We start from the raw sequence: 21,515 nt of genomic DNA, 5'->3' as shown, positions 1-21,515 counted from the left end.
ATCCTGGCAGGGGAGAAGGAGATTCATTTAAGGGGGATCAGAAATGGCAAGGTAGATCCATAGGGACACAGAAATGAGAGGGTGCAGGGGGAAAGGAAGCTGTGCATGAGTGTATGGGGATGGGGAGTGGAGAGTGGAGAGGAACCAGGAAGGATCGGAAATAAAAGAGAGGGAGAGGGAAGAAGAGGGCAGAAGAGGGCAGAAGAGGGGGGAAAGAGTAAGGGGATGACGATGCACCGCATCTTCTGCGTCCCCCTTTTTTTCTGTCCATGTATGAAATTCAATCTCATTTTTCTTCCTGTGTAGGTATAGCCAAATTGAAAACAGGACAACTGTGCATCCTGTTCATGCGTAAGTAGAAGATAGTAGAGTTTCTTAAAAATCCCTCCGGATGTCCCCTAGAAAAACAGGACACATGGCCACCCTAGTGGTGGGCGTCAGCTGAAAAGAAGAAACTTGCCTTCACTGCCACGGTGTTTTCAACATCCCTGTGCAAAGGAATATTATGGGGCTTTTGCAGACCACATTCACATGTTCATTATTCACGGTTTACCTAGGCAAATCATCCAGGCATTTTCAGCACAGCAAAGGCTGTCCATTGTCCAATGGTGGGAAGCTTATCTGGCTGCAGGGTTGCATTTATCCATAAAAACCTCCCTAAGTGGAGGAAATTTGAGAACGTAAAGCATTTTTCAGTAAACAGTGCTCCACTTGAAGGGGAAGTGTAGGTCACATAATATTGCAAGGGAACGAGCAGTCACCTATTCCCAACATCCTCATTTTGTCTAGTTTCAGAAAATATAAAATATGTCAGGATGACCTAATGTTCTGATTCTGTTTTCATAGGAGAAACAGACGTGGGCGACAGACAGCCTGGACACAACCCTATTACCTACCTTCTCACGCCTGTATGCATTCAGCATCCAAGCAACAAGGCAGCCTCAAAAAATGCTGATTTCAGAAACAAATGAAACATTTTCTGTCTTAAAGTTTCCTTACACACAATCCATCTTGAAGTAAAATAAAAGAATGGAGGAGGAACCTAATGGTTAGAGCAGAGAGCTGAGAACACAGGGAAGCCAGGTTTGAGACCCAGCATTTCCCGTTGATGCTTCCTGTGACCTTCATCCCCTATTGCCTCAGACTGTGAGCTCTCTGGGGCAGGGACCTACCTACTGCACATGAATTTGTAACTTGTCTTGATTCCGGGTTTGGAAAGATGAGGAATTAAATCCACGTTCCAAATACAAATAGTGGTTTTTCAGTAAGAGCCCTCCAGTTCAACAGGGATTATAGATTAAAAAAAAAAAAATCTCTGCAGGAGATTCAAAGATTTGGAGGCCCCAAGACTTAGGTTAGCCTTCTCATCTCCGTCTGGTTAATAAGTCTCAACAGTCTCTTCTCTGCAGGCATTTTCAACCTTTGTAAAACTACAACCCAAATGACGCTAGCTGATCAAGATCTGGGGCAAAAACATAAAAATCAGCTGACTGGAGCCATTTTGAAAATGGCAGCGTCTGGCCCACAACCCTGGAGGCCGCTCAGGTCCCCACTGGATCACCAAGACTAGCTCAGTAAGGACCAGGGGTGGGAGCGTGCTCCAGGGGAAAGGATTTTTTTTTTTTTACATAAAGGGGAAGGGTTTGGGGGAGGGGGCTGGGCTAGCAGCTGGGGGGGGGGGGGTTTTCTGGGATTTGTTAAAGCTTTTTTTTTTCCACTTTGGCCACCTCATGGGTTTCTTCTGGCCCCGGGATTTGGGCGATACTGGAGGAGGGGAGATTCTTTGGGGGTCACTCAGGCCCTTTAAGATGACAGCCTCAGATTCTTTCACATGTTGTGGTATCTTTCCTGGTGGTACTGCCAGAAAAAAATCCTGCATGGTTTTTAAAAACCCCAGCCAGCTTCATGACTGTCTGGGGCCCACTGCTATTTTTTTTTATTTTTTTTTGTGGAAGTAGTAGCTGAACATTGAAGTATCCTGTCACAAGTTGTCTTCCTAAAGTAAAGTAAATGGATGTGTAGGAGGAGGCATCTCTTTGTCTGTCCATCGCATTTGTATTGGATGATTTCATTCGTTTTGTGTGAATTTTTGTTTTAAAATTATGAATGTTATTTTTGTAAACCGTTCTGATCTTGATATGGAACGACAGTATATAAAATGTCCAAATAAATAAATACAATGCCACAATTGCTATGGGAATTTTAAAACCTGTTAGCTCGGTGATGAGAAGCAAGTTCAGCATTTTCAAATGAAGCCTCTGGGACAATTGGGCAAAAGAAATTGGAGGAGTTCTTGATACTGTGCTGTTGATACGTTGCCTCCTTATGTGCACCAGCTACCTGAATAGAATCGTTCACCACACATCTCCATTCAGCCTGTCTTATGCAGCTTCTTCCCAGCTATCTAGGCTGCTCTTTGCTTTCTTCAAGTTTCTTTTCAAAATGTCCTTTTGACCTCCTCTGTCACATTTCCTTTTAGGGTTGTGCCAAAAAATGCAATCAATGAGGCCATTTTTGGTTTGTTCTGAATGGAACAAACCAAAAAACTGCCTCCGATGAAAATATGCAAACATTTTGGGGTATTTTCATATTCATTGCGTTAAAAAGTAAAGGGCCCAGAGCAGCTCAGTGCTGCAGCCCTGGGTTGGGACCAGCAACTTGGCCTAGCCCAGAGGTCTGCTGGAGCAGGCTGGGGCCAGGCCCTTCACAAGTTGCAGGGCCAGGGAGCTCCTATTTCAGCCCTTTCTTACCACCTTCCTGGATCCAGCATTGAAATAGGCAGGAGCAATATTACCCAGTCACTCCCGCCCAAGTCTCGGCGTTTTAAAAATGGCACCATCTGCTTGGGGACAGCACCAAAGTGACGTCACTTCGGCATCTTCCAGCGGTGCGACCGGCACTATTTTGACGGGTAATGCTCCTGCCCGCTTCAATGCTGGATCCAGGAAGGAGGCAAGAGGAGGCTGGGGTGAGAGCTCCTCAGTCTCGCCACTTGTGAAGGACCTGGTCCTGGCCTGCTCTGGGCAGGCCCCAGCACTAGACCCTGGGCCTGGCTTGGGCTAGGCCTAAGTGACGGGCCCAGCCTGTGGCTAGGCCTTGGAGCTGGGCCTGGGCCAGGTTAGGGCCTGACTTGCAGCAGTTTTGTGCCCCTGGAAGGCCAGCCAAGGCTGCCACTAATATTTTAAAAGATTTGAAAGATACTTAATGTAGCAAGATTTATTATACACTGGCAAATAATATCAAAACTATTCAAAAGATAAAATTGGCAAATTTGGAAAAATTGGCACAATAATAAATATATATATATTTATCACCTGTCCTAGTCAATCATTCCTCATTCACACCCCTTCTAAACTCTCTATAGTGTTATGCTTATATACTGAATACAGATATCTCCATAAAAAATTGTCAAAATATGTACAGAGTACTAGTAATGAAACAATAAATCACTTGCAACAGAGCTGGGCTTAGTGAATTGTAAATGAGTCACATGGATGACACCTTAACCACAGAAAGGATTGTTTCACAGGAGTGTTGTCCCAATGAGGGTTCTGTATTGTGTGTAGTCTCTGTTATACTTCTGCTTTATCCTGTGTTCTTTCTGTCCCTACAAAGGCCTCTGTTTCGCCGTGGAAAAGGCTCCTTCAGGGAAAAATATGGTTCAGAACTATTCTTGCGATGAAACCATGAACTGTATTTAGTGAAGAGAAATTGATCTCTTGTTGTTGATTCTACTTTATCTGTCGATTTTGCCAATTCAGTCTCAAGACTTCAGCTGTTGTTAATTAACAGCTTGCTAAACGCAGCATAATCCCCTGTGGTGGTGAATGAGGAATGATTGACTAGGACAGGTGATACATATATATGTATATCTGTTATTGTGCCAATTTTATCTTTTGAATAGTTTTGATATTATTTGCCAGTGTATAATAAAGCTTGCTACATTAAGTATCTTTCAAATCTTTTAACATATTAGTGGTATTACTTACCCTTTTTTAGGGTTCTCTGATGGACATACCATTTAGGTACCCACATATCATTTTTATTTAAAGCCTAGATCCAATATACTATATATATATTACAGATGTGCTTCAAGTAAAGATTTCGCGTCGGCCTTCGATTCAGGGCCCCCTGCGGGAATTTGGTTTTCCCATGGTTCGGGTTTTTTTTTTTCGGGGGCCCCAATTTTTGGGTTAGCGCACACTAACTCAAAAATGAATTTTTCCCGAAATTTCGGAAAAAATGCAATCGTTTTTCAGTTCTCCTGAACCATTCCGAATTAGGCAATTTCGTTGACATTGCCTAATTCGGGAAAAAGGATTGCACATCTCTAATATATATATATATATATAGTATATAAAAGTAAAATATATATTATTTTTTATTGATTTGTTTAAAAAAAATTTTTATTTGGCAAATGAACTGAACCGAAAAAACATTAAGGGATTGATTTTAAAAGGAGGATGTGCGCAGTTCCCGGCACAAGCACACGGACACGCCAATTTTATCACAAGCGAGCGCTTCTACACGCATGTTATAAAATCAGATGGCTGCATGCACATGCGGGCCAGATTTTAAAATCCACATGCGCATGTGCGAGCAGTCCGCACAGGGGGGGCAAATTTTACCTATGTGCGGCGACGCAAATGGGCCTCCCCCAGTTCCCTAATCCCATGCTTAATCTTCCTTCCCCTTCCCCTCTCCACCCCGACTCCTAACACCTACCTAGCTACCCCAATTATTTTTATTTTTCTACTTACTGTTCCTCTGGCTGGTTACCAGCTCCCTCTTCCCCGGGACAGCGTATAATAGCACACGTGGCCAGGCCCGTTTTAAAATACACGCGGCACGCAGAAGGCCCGGCCATGCGCATAAACCCCATATTTTACGCGCAAAGGCCTTTGAAAATGTTGGCATAAATGAAGAGAATAAAAACAAATTCCCCCTCAAAACAAAAAAATCAAGCCAAACCGAAAATTGTATTTATTTATTTAAAATCGTTTCTATACCGTCGCTAAGACATATACCATCGCAACGGTTTACATGTAGGCACATAAATTAATGTAGGTGAGGGTGTATGGCCGTATCTCCTTTTTACCTTCCTAAGATTCACCATAGAGAGGAATCTTTGAGATACTCAGGCATATGGACAACCTGACCTGTGCATCTGAGCTATGCAGCTATTATAAGCATCTCAACACTGGACATGCCAGCTCTTCACAATACCTCTGTGTTTGGAATGTGATTTTGACAGTTAATTCCTGAAAGCTGCTGGAAGTGTCTCAGTTTCAGGCTTGTTAGCTTTTTAACGTGTCACCTATATAGGGTTACTGTTTCTATGAAATGCAGAAGTGCAGTCAGCATTACAGCGTGGTAGACCTTCAACTCAGCTGCTGTAGTGATGCTGTGCTGATACCACAGCCGTTAAGATAACCTTCAAATGCTCTGGATGCTGACGCAATGCAATATGCAACATCTTTATAAGGGGTCTTATTATTACTAGAAAAACTATGCTTCCCAAATATATAAAAGTATTGACCAACGAAACCTTCAGGTATTGCATCATTACCTACAGTATTTATTGCTAGTATTTATCAAAATTTGCTACTGTCAGAAAGCAATTGGTTATCTCGAGGATGTCCATACGTGAATGAACCAAGAGACGTTCTCGGATGCATTCTTCACTCACCTTGGAACTGGCGCATAGTCCAGCTAGGTTAAATGACTTTACATTTGTTAGCCCTGGCTGGGACGGATCCTTTACTTGGAACTCAGGGGCACAAAGAAAGAAAAGTAGAGATGGACCCTTTCTGCACCCCACTGCTCCAAGTCTCTATTCAGCTCCTTCTCCCTACCCGCTCGCTTCAGTCTGAGTCCAAGAGTTCCAGTATGTGGGGACGAACCACAGCGCTTATACCCTGCTTCTCAGCCCTGTTTCCATCCTTAGTTCACAGCGCCAAGCTTTATACGGTCTCCACATCCAGTAAAAACATATTGCAGTTTCCAGTTTCTTTACTGATAGTTTGGTTAGATGTTTGGATATTACTTACAACTTAGGTTCGTTTTCTTCCTCAAACTCAATAAATAAGAAACAGCAGACAGACAGAATAAACTTGTGACTCCGCTTCTTAATAAAGTCTCTGCATCTGGTGTAAGCTTTGTATTTACACAGAATTACTCCTGGCATTCAATTCCTAACTTTCCTCATCTGTACAGATTAAAGCAGTTTTACTCTTCTTTCTTACCTTTTTGCTCTTCCCACTGGAGGTGGTCAGAATATTCAATACTGTCCCAATATTTAATCAGAACTTACAGAATTAAAACTCTTCCAGAAATCCTCTTTGAATACGTTTTACTCCTTACGCAGCTCCTGGAGGGTACTTTACTCTCCCAGGTATTTTCCTGAAGTCCTTCTGCTCCTTGGGCAACTCCAGGTGGGCACTTCTCACACCTTTAAGTAACCTCCCCACAATAGCAACAACGATCTTGCTACCTTCATGTTGTTTCTCCGCTCAGTGCACTTTCCTGGGATCCCTTGCTCTCGATGGAATCTGCAACTCCACTTATCTTTCTGGATGAAAAGGACTTCTCCCTTCCCAGGCACCATGGGCTATCAGCTCCAAGAGGAAAAATATTAATTGAATCCAAAATCGTGAAAACGTACGCATGAAGCGGGAAGGGTGGAAGAAACCTTCATTGCCTCCAACATAAGAGATAGCGCAAAACAGTTCATGCAGAAATATCCTTCCTCTGCAGCAGGTCACTGTCACTATGTATGGTTGTTAGGAGACATAGCCCAAGCAGGGTCTTCCTTACGCCTCATCCAGCCTTCAATCCAGGGATGCCCCAACCCACTTCAACAAGGGGGGTGGGCTCTCACAGGGAATCCTCACAAGAGAGTCCAAACCAATCTTCATAGGTAGAAAAACGAGTCAACCGGTGGCTGACCCCGAAATGGGAACCTCCTTACTCCTTTCCCATAAATTAGAAGGCAGGAGACAGAATTCAAACTAAAATCCATGAGGACGATAAACAGCTACCTGTTTGTCGTCCTCATGGATTTACCTGTTCCCACATGGGGGAGCAAAACCCAAACTTCTCTCTCTTATTGCTATACAGAGCCTCCTCAGTTTAAATGGGACACTCCATTAGTAAGGGGAAACCAACGGTCCCTTGCGCGTTCGTTCCAGAAGCAACGGAGACTCCTAAACTAAGGAGTAAGTAAGCACACCAGCTAAGAAAATGGTAAAGAGTGTGGGAGCAAGGGTGCAGCCTTGTCTCAGGCCATGACATATATCAAACGAGTCAACGTTTCTTGGCACGGCAGCTCTACCAGTCACCCCCATCCTGAAATTCTCGCATCACATTGACAATTGCTGTGGAGAGCCATAAAGCCTAAGCAGCCTCCGTTACATTTATCAATCCAAAGTACCGAAGGCCTTCGATAAGTTCTCTCCACCTTCCCCTGCCCTTTGCAGGCCCTCTGCGCCTCTCCACCCCTCCCTGGAGGCCCCCGCCATCCTTCTCTCGCTTTCCCAGTCTTCCTTTCTGCTTGTCTAGCCCTGATCCTTCCTATCTATATTCCCTACCTCTAAGCACATAATCCTCCTTGCTCCTCTGCAGAGCTCCCCGCTTTTGACCCGTTACTTTCTTTTTCTTCTTTCCTTCACTGATCCTAGCCCTCTCAAACCCGATGAGCATCACAGCAGTAACAGTGTGATCCTGCATGCTCCATCCATTTCTACTGCTCCTTCTCTCTCACGGCCCAATCAGCTCTCCCAGCTTCCTAGTCGGTATGAGGACACATTTGCTGCAGGAGCAGCAACACTGGCCTTGACTTGTGCTGTGCATCAACAGGGCCAGACAGTTGCCTCTTCTTAACTCAAATTATGAACTGCATGGGGGATTCTGTTGGCTGGAAAGACTTTCTTTAAGCCCTAATTACTATTTTCGCTGTACTTTTTGCTTCCAGCTTTCCTGTGCACAGAAACAGCAACCAATCCGGAAGAGATGAGCCACAGCCATTGCTCGCAGCTTCGTTTCTGTTTGGGCTTGGTAGAGGTTCTCCTCCCTTAGCAAGCTTACACAGCAGCAATAAATAATTCTATAGTTGGTAACGCCGCACCTCCCTGGATCACCTCCTGCCTGCCCCCAAAGCGCCTCCCCCACACACTTACCTGGCAAAGTTCTAGCCGGATAACTAGTTATGCGGCTAGAATTTAGCTGGATAAGTGGCTGAATATGCCAGTTTTGCCATTTAGATGGATAATTTTTAACTTATTGGTCTAAATGGCTTTTGAATATTGACCTAAAAAAGGATGCATGTAAATACTTTCTCTGCCCCAAAATTAGATTACTGTAATTCACTGTTTTTAGGTCTACCAGCAAATGTGACAAGAGCACTGCAACTATTACAGAACTCAGTAGCTAGACTCCTAACAGGAACTAAAAGATCTGATCAAATTACACCAAAACTGAAAGACCTCCATTGTTAAATACAGGGCACAGCATAAAGTTCTATCGCTAATTCATAAAACCCTCTATTTATTTATTTATTATTTTTATATACCAACATTCAATCTCAATTGAGATATCACACCGGTTTACATTCAAATACTGTAGGTATTTTTCTATCCCCAGAGGGGGATATCATCTTAAATAATGAAAAGATAGGATGGTTAACCTCTACACTACATTTTCATATCCCATACCTTCTCCAAAAATTGGTCATTTAAATAACGTCAGATGAAGGGCTATTTCCATTGCAGGGCCCCAGCTGTGGAACTCTCTACCCCAGGAACTAAGGTTGGAATCTGACATTAAAATATTTTAAAAAGGGTATTAAAACATGGCTATTCAATCAAGCCTTCCAAGAACTTTAACCTAAGGATTATACTCAACTTTAATACAAGCACTTAGTTAATTATTTTATCTCTGCTCTTACTGTTCTGCCTCTTTATTGTTTAAATTTTGTCTATTTATTTTATTATTTTATTTGTTTTAGTAGTTTATTATGAAACTCTGTATTTTCTTCTCTCCTTTTAATTTTGGAAACGCAAATATTTTTAAATGAATATTTGTTAACTATTGTAAACCGATATGATATGTTCTCATGAAACTTCAGTATATAAAAACTAAATAATAATAATAATAATACCACAGAAGAAAGGAATTGTACACGCAAGATCAAGTTTTGTGCTTATATTTCCCTGCCTGCAGTTGATTTTCTAAAGGTGATTTACTCACAAAATCCAGGGTTTATGTACATAAATCCTTTTGAAAATTACCCCCAGAATCGCAAACTTTATTTTATCCCTTATTTTCTTTTTTTTTCTTGAGGGATTTTAGATCAAAATTGCCAAAATCCCATTCACAGGCACAGACCATGTTTACTCGGGATTTCACAAAGTTCTGGGTTGCCTTTCTGCACTTGCAGATTATGATCACAGAACCTCTGCCTCTATCTGATTATGATCCCAGATGAACAGAATGAAAAATTAAAATGGCGTTCTAGTGAGGCCTGGCAGGTGGCTGTCTCTGGTTCCATGGTGTACAGTACTCATGATCATTGTTTTTCTTCTACCCTCTGGTGACTGTTTTCCCATTTCTCACCTGAGTTGGGGAAGCTTGCTTTGTTGATACAGGAGAATGCCATCATGGTCCCATCACTAGAAGGTTTTGCCAGCCCCAGGACTTCTGTGGCTTGCAGGAGAGAGTGAGGGGTTGCAGAAAGGAGGATCAGCGTGCCATCATCATCTTCACCTGAGTGTACCAGGAGGCAGGCACCTGTGGAAACAGCATCTAGTTATCCCGGGCATGTATTGTAAAAACACAATAGCAACAAAGAGAGAGAGAGAGAGACCTATAATAGTTCAGCTGCTGACACCCACTACACTGTTTAAGTACATTTGTTGGGGAGAAGCTCTCTGTCTCAAACATAGGCTTTGATACTGGGAATAAATTGTTCATGAGGAAGAAGCTTCCTGCCTCTGAGGCCTGGCTCCAGTACTGGCAATCGTGTATTAATGAAGGACAGACTCCGTGCCACAAACGCGTGTGCACACTCCGTGCATGACTTTGAGATTCTGGGAACGGATTATGTGGTCCAGTTAGGTGGATGAACTTGCCAAGAGCTGAACTGTAATCCCGTTGTGATGTGCATATGTCTGAGAACCAATGATGTTTTGCTGTATGCTGTTATTTTAACAGGTGGGTATCCCTCACTCTACTCAGTACACAGATGTCTTGGTGGTAAGGAGGAAGAGGGTCGTCATTGGTAATGTGCCTTAAACCTCCAGGAAGCTTGTATCAATGCCCTGCTGAATTAATTCAAACTTTAATTTATTAAAATTTATAACTCACACTTGTCTCAGTGTGAGATGAAGACAATCGTCAACATACATAAAATCCAAAATCAATATGCAATGTTAAATAAACAATAAAAAGAATATCATAGAACCAGTCCTTATCTGCTGAACTAATTGTGCTCAGGATATTAATGCCTAGACAGAATGTTCTTCAAATATCATCTTAAATAAATTTGTTTTCAGGGCCTTTTGAAAGGATTTGCCACATTAGGTGGCCCAAATCTGCTCCAGTAATGAGCTCCACAATATTGGACCTGCAGCTGAAAATGCTGTGTGCCTCATAATATCCAAATGTGCTAACTTTATTGATGGAACTTCAACAAAGCACTTTCCTTTGGATCTCAACGATTGAGAAGGCTTGTTCACTCGGAGGCTAGCTTGTCTTGGATCCTCCATATGATGGGCAACCAATGTAACACATGTAATACTGGAGTTATATGATCCTGCAATCGTGGGCCCATTAAATTCATGCTACCGTGTTCTGTATAAATTGAAGTGGATGCAGCACATTTGCTGGAAGCCCAACATACAGAGAATTACAGTCGTCCAGCCCAACCAAAATCAAGGCCTGTAGGACAGTGCAGAAATCTTATGACTCTAACAATGAATACAATCTTCTTACCATACACAGTTTGAAAAAAAGAGCATTTAACCATTGCTTTAGCTATGGCACTAGTGATAGACCAGGATCAATGACCACCCCCAAGCTATACACTTATCGGCTCCCTGGAATAATGTTGGAAACATACTTTTACACTAAACAGTATGCTTCCAGTGACATTGTAAACATAGGACTACAACCTTAAAAGTGTCAGGCCAGGAGGATGAGTATGGGACCAAGAACTGTATATCACTGGCATAAACTCTATAGTTTATGCCGGGACAGGAAATGTTAAACAGAGTTGCTGACACAGCAAAGCCCTGGGTACACCAGTTGTCACTTTGTGGTGGCCTAGTGCAGTAGTCCCCAACCCTGTCCTGGGGGCCTACCAGCCAGTTGGGTTTTCAGGATATCCACAATGAATATGCATGAGAGAAAATTTGCATGTTATGGAGGCAGTACATGCAAATTTTCTCTCATGCATATTCATTGTGGATATCTTGAAAACCCGACTGGCTGGTGGGCCCCCAGGACAGGGTTGGGGACCACTGGCCTAGAAAATAGGAGCAATAATACTACAATTCATAATTGAAATAGGCTTGTGACTGTTTCGTTAAATGAGGACTAAGTGTTCATCTCTGTTGATTTTGTTTTACTGAACAGTTTCAAATGTGCGGCCCTTCCCATTGCTACCTCAGTTGTATGGATTCCTACAGACCCCTCTTCACATACATATATGTACACACATTTTATTAGGCTGGAGAAGATAGATTCAAGAGTAATGTAAGGATGCATTTCTTCACAGAAAAGTGGTGGGCATAATAGTATTGGACCTCAAGAAAGCATGGGACAAGCTGAGAGTGGTGGGGAAGGAAGGGTAATTCTGGAGATCAAGCAACATTTGCAGTATTAGAACTACAGAAATATATTGGCAGAAAAGACCATATGGACTATCTAGTCTGCCCATCAGCCCAACAAATTTAGCTTTACAATTCTCATCACTCCCTCAGAGATCCTCTGAATTTATCCCATGCTTTCTTGAATTAAGATACCATTTTTGTCTCTAACATCTCCACTGAGAGACCATTCCATGCATCCACTACCCTCTCTGTAAAAAAATATTTCCTATGATTACTCATGAGTCTACTCCCTTATACCCTCATCTCATGACCTAGAGCCTCTTTTCCATTGAAAGAGGCTCACCTACCATGCATGGAAATCTTTGAGATATTTAAATGTCTCTATTAAATCTCCCCTATCTCGCTTTTCCTCTAAGGTATACATGTTTAGTTGTTTAAGTGTATCCCCATATGCTTTAGAACAAATACCACTCACCATATTAGTAGCCACCCCCTGGACTGACTCCATCCTGTTTATATCCTTGTGAAGGTGCAGTCTCCAGAATTGTACACAGTATTCCAAATGAGCTCTCACCAGGGACCTATACAAGGCAACATCACCTCCCTTTTTCTGCTGACCATCCTTCTCCCTATGCAGCCAAGCATTTTTCTGGCTTTTACCGTTGCTTTATCCACCTGTTTGGCCACCTTAAGATCATCAGATACAATTACTTGCTTAGAAGAATTTCATCCCAATACTGTACTTTTCCCCTGGGTTTTTGCATCCTAAATGCATTACTCTGCATCTTTTAGCTGTCAGACCACTCCTCAAGCTTTACTAGATCCCTTCTCATGTTTTCCATGCCTTCCTGGCTGTCTACCCTATTGTAGATTTTGGTATCACCGGCACAAAAAGACAACCCTTTCCCACCAATCCTCTCATGTTGCTCACAAAAATGTTGAATTGTAGTATGTATGAAAAATGAGCAGATTAGATAGGCTTTGAGGTCTTTATCTGTCATGTCCCCTGTTTTGTCTATATAAACAAGCACATTTGTAGACATATATACTTACATTCATATACATGACACACTTCTAAAACACACACACACACACATATGTATCTATTTATATATATATATATATATATATATATACATACACCTACATTCAGACACACACAGATGCTTTACAAACACAAATACACCTATAGACACAGATAAGAACATAAGAATTTGCCATACTGGGTCAGACCAAGGGTCCATCAAGCCCAGCATCCTATTTCCAACAGTGGCCAATCCAGGCTACAAGTACCTGTCAAGTACCCAAGCACTAAGTAGATCCCATGCTACTAATAGCAGTGGAAATTTCCTAAGTCAACTTGATTAATAGCAATTAATGAACTTCTCCTCCAAGAATGTATCCAAATATTTTTTTAAACCCAGCTACACTAACTGCACTAACCACAACCTCTGGCAGCAAATTCCAGAGCTTAATTGTACGTTGAGTGAAAAAGAATTTTCTCTAATTAGTTTTAAATGTGCTACTTGCTAACTTCATGGAGTGCCCCCTAGTCTTTCTATTATCCGAAAGAATAAATAACCGATTCACATTTACCCGTTCTAGACCTCTCATGATCTTAAAGACCTCTATCATATCCTCTCTCAGTCACATCTCCTCCAAGCTGAACAGCCCTAACCTCTTTAGTCTTTCCCCATAGGGGGACTGTTCCATCCCCTTTATCATTTTGGTTGCCCTTCTCTGTACCTTCTCTACTGCAACTATATTTTTTTTTTAGATGCGGCGACCAGAATTGTAAACCGTGCTCAAGTTACGGTCTCACCATGGAGCGATACAGAGGCATTATGACATTTTCCGTTTTATTCACCATTCCCTTTCTAATAATTCCCAACATTCTGTTTGCTTTTTTGACTGCCACAGCACACTGAACCGATGATTTCTTTTTTTTTTTATAATTTAATTTTTATTGAACTTTTCATATTTTTACAGGATACAGTAAGACAGTATACAAAGGATATTGCAATCGTTTCTTATTATCCAACAACCAAGGATTCAACAAACTCCTTCTTTATACTAATACCTAAACATAAGGAAAAAACTTTGAGACATTACAGGTATTTCTCTTAGAGCAGAGATTTAGGTAATCCTAGAAACAACCTAGTTATCTCGTCATCTTCTAATTTTCTTTTTCCCAGAAACGATTTCAATGTATTATCCACTATGAAGCCTAGATCTTTTTCCCTGGTGGTAGCACCTACTATGAAACCTAACATCGTGTAACTACAGCATAGGTTATTTTTTCCTATATCCATCACCTTGCACTTATCCACATTAAATTTCATCTGCCATTTGGATGCCCAATCTTCCAGTCTTGCAAGTTCCTCCTACAATTTATCAAGAGATACTTCTGATTTGACTACTCTGAATAATTTTGTATCATCTGCAAATCTGATTACCTCACTCGTCGTATGCCTTTCTAGATCATTTATAAATATATTGAAAAACATTGGTCCAAGTACAGATCCTGGCAATCCACTGTTTACCTTTTTCCACTGAGAAAATTGACCATTTAAATCCTACTCTCTGTTTCCTGTCTTTTAACCAGTTTGTAATCCATGAAAGGACATCGCCTCCTATCCCATGATTTTTTAGTTTTCTTAGAAGCCTCTCATGAGGGACTTTGTCAAACGCCTTCTGAAAATCCAAATACACTACATCTACTGGCTCACCTTTATCCACATGTTTATTAACCCCTTCAAAAAAATGAAGCAGATTTGTTAGGCAGACTTCCCTTGGTTAAATCCATGCTGGCTGTGTTCCATTAAACCATGTCTTTCTGTATGTTCTGTGAATTTGATCTTTTGAATAGTTTCCACTATTTTTCCTGGCATTGAAGTTAGGCTCACTTGTCTATAGTTTCCTGGATCACCCCTGGAGCCCTTTTTAAATATTGAGGTTACATTGGCCATCCTCTAGTCTTCAGGTACAATGGACGATTTTAATGATAGGTTACAAATTTTAACTAATAGACCTGAAATTTCATTTTTGAGTTCCGTCAGAACCCTGTGGTGCATACTGTCCGGTTCAGGTGATTTGCTACTCTTTAGTTTGTCAATCTACCTTTAACCCCTTGGTCATCTAATGGTCCAACCGACTCCCTCATAGGTTTCTTGCTTCGGATATATTTTTTAAAAGTTTTTATTATGAGTTTTTGCCTCTAAGGCCAACTTCATTTGAAATTCTCTCTTAGCCTGCCTTATCAATGTTTTACACTTAACTTGACAATGCTTATGCTTTTTCCTATTTTCTTCAGATGGATCTTTCTTCCAATTTTTGAAGGATGTATTTTTTGGCTAAAATAGCCTCTTTCACCTCACCTTTTAACCATGCCAGCAATCATTTTGCCTTCCTTCCACCTTTCTTAATGCATGGACTACATCAGTACTGCGTTTCTAAGATTATATTTTTAAACAATTTCCATGCCTGCTGTACACTTTTAACCTTTACAGCTGCACCTTTCATTTTTTTCTAACTATTTTCCTCATTTTATCAAAGTTTCCCTTTTGAAAACTTACTGTTAGAGCTGTAGATTTACATATTGTCCCCCTTCCAGTCATTAGTTCAACTTTGATCGTGTTATGATCACTATTGCCAAGTGGCTCCATCACCTTTACCTCTCTCATCAAATCCTGCGTTCCACTAAAAATTAAATCTAAAACAGCTCCCTTTCTTGTTGGTTCCTGAACCAATTGCTCCATGAAGCAGTCGTTTATTCCATCCAGGAACTTTATGTCTCTAGCAGGTCCTGATGTTACATTTATCCAGTCAATATTGGGGTCATTTAATGCTTTCCATTCCTCTGATGTACTAATATTCTCCATTGCACAACAAAGTATATACGGGCGGATTTTAAAAGCCCTGCTCGCGTAAATCTGCCCAGATTTACGCGAGCAGGGCCTTGCGCGCCGGCACGCCTATTTTGCATAGGCCGCCGGCGCGCGCAGAGCCCCGGGACGCGCGTAGGTCCCGGGTTTTTTGAAGGGGGCGTGTCGGGGGCGGGACATTTCGGGGGCGGGACGTGGCATTTCGGGGGCGGGACCGGGGGCGTGGCACCGGCCCGGGGGCGTGGTCCAGGCCTCCGGACCAGCCCCCGGGTCGGAAGACGGTGCGCCAGCAGTCCGCTGGCACACATAGATTTACGTCTGCTTCTCGCAGGCGTAAATCTAGGGACAAAGGTAAGGGGGGGTTTAGATAGGGCCGGGGGGGTGGGTTAGGTAGGGGAAGGGAGGGGAAGGTGAAAGGAAGTTTCGGAGCGGCCTCGGAGGGAACGGAGGCAGGCTGCGCGGCTCGGCGCGCGCAGGCTGCCCAAAATCGGCAGCCTTGCGCGTGCCGATCCAGGATTTTAGAGGATACGCGCGGCTATGCGCATATCTTATAAAATCCAGTGTACTTTTGTTTGCGCCTGCTGCGCAAACAAAAGTACGCAATCGCACTTTTTAAAAAAATCTACCCCATAGCGTCGTTGATGTTTTTGTATTTTAGTGATGTCAGATGAGATTCGGGTAAGCGTCGGCTTCAGTTCCTCTGTTCCTGTGAAGAGACGTTCGAGACGCCGTGTCCATTTTGAGATGGTAGCCTCAGACATTGAGAAAAGTACTTTCTACCTTCTATGATTGATTTTTACATCATTATAAAAATGTCATATTGCCTTTCTTAGGTTAAGACTCTCTGGATAATGTTGTTCGCTTGCCCCTGATGAAGCATTTTGCGAAACACTGGCTGTGTTGGGCTATTCTTTGAAATAATATTAAAGAGTCTATCTGTCACACGCTCTGAGGATCAGGGACATTTATTTTTACAAAAATGAAAAAAGTATAAAGAAGAAGATTGAAATAAAAATAAAAATAGCAACAATTTTTTGAAGGTGAAGGATTAATAGACCGGTTGGTTTCTGTTGAGTTACACAACGTCAGGCTTGCTGATACCTTCATTTAGGCTTTTTGTATTAAAAAGATTTTTTGGTTCCCTTCGATACTACAGTTGACTATTTTGGGTAACTGCTTTTGACTCCCTATTATTAAGTTGTGGGTCATTTAAATCTCCCATTAAATCTCCATTGCACTGCCAAATTGGTTAGCTTCCCTGATTTCTCTTAGAATTTAATCATCTGTCTGACCATTTTGGCTAGGTGGACGGTAGTATACTCCTATCACTATACTCTTACCTGACACACATGGGATTTCTACCCATATAGATTCTACTGAGCATTTAATTAGTATGATCTTTATCCAGCTGGACTCTATATCCTGCTGAACATAAAATGCCACACCCCCACCAAGTTGATCCTCCCTATCATTGCAATATAATTTGTACCCTGATATAGCACTGTCCCATTGGTTATCTTCCTTCCACCAGGTCTCAGAGAAGCCAATTATGTCAATCTCATCATTCACTGCTATACACTCTAACTCTCCCATCTTACTTTTTAAACTTCTGGCATTGGCATAAAGACATTTCAAAGTGTGTTTTTTGTTTGTATTAACAACCTGCTTTTCAGTTGGGATAATTTGGAAATCTTTAGCTCAGGTGATTTTTTTACATATAGGCACATGGACTATGTTCGCTTCAATTGGAACCTCTCTGTTAGGATGCCCTAACTTTCCTATTTTATTAGTATCCTTCAAAGATTCATTCCTCCGAACCATGCACTGCTAAGTGACTGTTGGCTTTCCCCCTTGTTCTAGTTTAGAAGCTGCTCCATCTCCTTTTTAAAGGTTAGCGCCAGCAGTCTGGTTCCACCCTGGTTAAGATGGAGCCCGTCCTTTCAGAAAAGTCTCCCCCTCCCCCAAAGGTTTCCTCAGTTCTTTACAAAACCGAATCCCTGTTCCCTGTTCCCCGGAGCTCTGCCTGCCTCTGGGGACCTGCACGTGGAACAGGAAGCATTTCAGAGAATGCCACCCTTGGAGGTTCTGGATTTCAGCTTCCTACCTAAAATCCTAAATTTGGCTTCCAGAAGCTCCCTCCCACATTTCCTATATCGATGGTGCCCACATGCACGGCATTAGCCGGCTCCTCCCCAGCACTGTCTATAATCCTACAGACATTAACTCTCACCAATGCCAGAAAGATGAGATTTTGTGGAAAGTGGGCACATTCCCTCCCCCCATCCCTGTGCTTACCACCATCCTTTTTGCGCCCCTCCAGCTTAGACATGAGCCATCTCTTGGTTTCAACCTTGGTAGGGTAACTCAGCTGTATGGCCACCAGTGACTGAATGGAAGGGGTATGGCAGCACTGGCAGGATACTGGTGTCCAGGAGCTCATGGCCGTTCTTCAGCTGTGGACTGTGATGGCCTGTAGAGGGGAGGAAGACAAGGAGAGGAAAGTCATTTGCACTATCCTTCCACCATCTCAAAGGCAGCCCATGACATTGCACCCGCAGCACTCCTCACACATGGGGTAGATTTTAAAAGGAGCGATCGCGGCGTACATGCGCGCGCACTACCCAGCACGCACACATGTACGCCCGATTTTATAACTTGCACGCACATGCACGCCCAAGTTATAAAATCGGGGGTCAGCGCATGCAAGGGGGTGCACAATTGTGCACCTTGCACGCGCCGAGCCGCGCTGCCTTCCCCGTTCCCTACCCCCCACCCCACCTACCCTTCCCTTCCCCTACCTCCCCCGCCCTTTCCCCCCTACCTTTTTTTTTTGGGGGGGGGTCTTGTTTTAAAACTTATTTCAGCCCAGGGCTGAAGTAAGTTGCGCACGCCGGCCAACTGCCGGTGCGCGATCCCTGGCACAGCGGCAAATATGAGCAGAGACCTGAAGCTGTGCACTGCTGTGAAAGTTGACTCTTGCATTGTTGACAATCATTGATTGTATATTGGATGAGAATCTAACCTCTAAGTTCTAATTACGACTGTGGATTGTTGAAGCCCCTGAGGCAGTGGCTTTTGAACCGCGAAACTCGGCCTGAGTCGGGCGAATTGTGAACAAGTCTCTGTTTGAATAAACAATTGAAAAAGATCCAGGCATCTATTTTTGTGTTTATCCTAACGGCTATCATAGATCGCCTTCCTCTTTGCTTTCTTGGACCAATTTACTATATGTGCCTATATGTAAACCGTTGTGACGGTATTCTACTAAACGACAGTATAGAAAAGATTTTAAATAAATAAATAAATAAATAAATAAATAAATAAATAATGCCCCCTAGATGTATCATTTTGCTATAAAATTGCGAAAAATAGTGCCCGTAATAAAAAAGGGGTGTGGTTAGGGTAATTTTCCTGATACTTTTGTTGGGTTTTGAATGTTTATATCAATTGTGAACCAGACAACCTGAGCAACAATGGTACTTTTAGCTAAAAGTACCATTGTACTCTGCAAAACCTTGTCTCTCCACTTCCACTCACAGGAACGGACAGGCACAGGCACACATACACATAGGCACACACACACAGGCTTCCACCCCCACACACATACATATATACATGCTCCCCACTCCAAAACACAAATACACATACACACAGGGCTCTTCTTCAGACACCACCAGACCCCTTCTTCATCTGATGTGGGATAGGGACCACGGCAGCCCTCTCCTTTCTTTGGCTGCTGCAGAATGGGATCCCGTGGCAGCCCTCTCCTTCTTTTGCCACCGTGGGATAGGATTCGTGGCAGCCATCCTGCAGGCTTCTTCAGCCGTTACGAGACTCCATCCTGTGGTAGCCGGCAACAAGAGATGTCTAATATACTGTCAGTGTAGTTTATAGAGAAGTTCTCTCAGTTTCTATATGCTTTCTGTTAATTACCTAATTAATTACAACAATATATATCATTGTCACTTTTGTTCGATTTAAAAAAATGTATATCTGTTTTTGGACCAGACAAACTGAGCAACGCTAAGCTCTTTTAGCTAGTATATATACATAGTGGCTTGCAAAAGTATTCAGCTCCCTAAAAAGTAAGCAGATTTGTGTGGATTACAAATGACACTTGCACAGCTTGTTCCAGACAGTATGTTTGTTGCAAACCAGTATGCCCTTAAAGTACATTTTCAAAGTCACAATTCATTATGGGGTAGATTTTAAGAGGCGCGCGAACAGCCTACTTTTGCTTGCGCATCAGACTCAAGCAAAAGTACGCTGGATTTTAGTGGATACGCGCGGAGCCGCGCGTATCCACTAAAATCCTGGATCGGCGCGCGCAAGGCTATCGATTTTGTATAGCCTGCGCGCGCCGAGCCGCGCTGCCTCCCCCCGTTCCCTCCAAGGCCGCTCCGAAATCGGAGTGGCCTCGGAGGGAACTTTCCTTTGCCCTCCCCTCACCTTACCCTCCCTTCCCCTACCTAACCCACCCACCCGGCCCTGTCTACACCCCCCCCTTACCGTTGTCGGGGGATTTACGCCTCCCGGAGGGAGACGTAAATCCCCGCGCGCCAGCGGGCCTGCTGCGCGCCGGGCCGCGACCTGGGGGCGGGTACGGAGGGCGCGGCCACGCCCCCGGGCCATAGCCACGCCCCGTACCCGCCCCCAAAACGCGGCCGACACGCCCCCGAAACGCCGCGTCGACCGGGCCCGCTCCCCGACACGCCCCCGACACGCCCCCCTCCGAAAACCCCGGGACGTACGCGAGTCCCGGGGTCTGCGCGCGCCGGTAGGCCTATGTAAAATAGGCTTACCGGCGCGCAGGGCCCTGCTCGCCTAAATCCGCCCGGTTTTGGGCGGATTTAGGCGAGCAGGGCGCTGAAAATCCGCCCCTATTTCTCTGCATTTTTTGTATAATTAAATTAAAAACTGAAAAATGCTGCTTGTATAAATATTCAATCCCTTCAGACTAGTTCTTGGTAGAAACATCTTTTGCTACAATAAAAGCTTTAAGTCTGTTGGGGTAAGTTTCTACCAGCTTTGCACACTGTTTGGGAGTGATTTTCACCTATTTTCCAGGCAAATTTGGTCCAGGTTGTTCAGGTTGGTTGGATGATGCTTATAGATTCAATTTTCAAATAGTGCCACAGATTCTCGATTGGACTGAGATCTGGACTTTGAAATGGCCATTGTAGAACATTCACCTTTTTAAGAACATAAGAAATTGCCATACTGGGTCAGACCAAGTGTCCATCAAGCCCAGCATACTGTTTCCAACAGAGGCCAAACCAGGCCACAAGAACCTGGAAAGTACCCAAACACTAAGAAGATCCCTATGCTACTGATGCAATTAATAGCAGTGGCTATTCTCTAAGTAAACTTGATTAATAGCAGTTAATGGACTTCTCCTCCAAGAACTTATCCAAACCTTCTTTAAACCCAGCTACACTAACTGCACTAACCACATCCTCTGGCAGCAAATTCCAGAGCTTAATTGAGCATTGAATGAAAAAGAATTGTCTCCGATTAGTCTTAAATGTGCTACTTGCTAACTTCATGGAATGCCCCCTAGGCATTCTATTATCCGAAAGTGTAAATAACTGATTCACATCTACTTGTTCAAGACCTCTCATGATCTTAAAGACCTCTATCATATCCCCTCTCCGCCGTCTCTTCTCCAAGCTGAACAGCCCTAACCTCTTCAGCCTTTCCTCATAGGGAAGCTGTTCCATCCCCTTTATCATTTTGGTTGCCCTTCTCTGTACCTTCTCCATTGCAACTATATCTTTTTTGAAATGCGGCGACCAGAATTGTA

The 21,515-nt window shown here is 43.1% G+C and overlaps 1 protein-coding gene across 2 annotated transcripts in view; it reads right to left on the bottom strand.

Annotated features, from left to right (window-relative positions):
* Nucleotides 1–21,515, bottom strand: part of LOC115095337 (anoctamin-10-like) — a 79,587-nt gene that overhangs the window by 43,939 nt on the left and 14,133 nt on the right. For both annotated transcript variants that reach the window (XM_029608866.1, XM_029608867.1), the window contains exons 2-3: nucleotides 18,008–18,182; nucleotides 9,613–9,786 (exon numbers count right to left, since the gene is read on the bottom strand). In XM_029608866.1, the coding sequence (XP_029464726.1) occupies nucleotides 9,613–9,786; nucleotides 18,008–18,152 (319 nt within the window). In that variant the 5' untranslated portion in view covers nucleotides 18,153–18,182. The remainder of the gene's footprint in view (nucleotides 1–9,612; nucleotides 9,787–18,007; nucleotides 18,183–21,515) is intronic.

Source organism: Rhinatrema bivittatum, chromosome 7 (genome assembly GCF_901001135.1).
Source record: "Rhinatrema bivittatum chromosome 7, aRhiBiv1.1, whole genome shotgun sequence".
Classification (NCBI taxonomy): domain Eukaryota; kingdom Metazoa; phylum Chordata; class Amphibia; order Gymnophiona; family Rhinatrematidae; genus Rhinatrema; species Rhinatrema bivittatum.
Note: the sequence above shows the minus strand (reverse complement) of the source record. Positions and strands in the feature narration are given on the sequence as shown.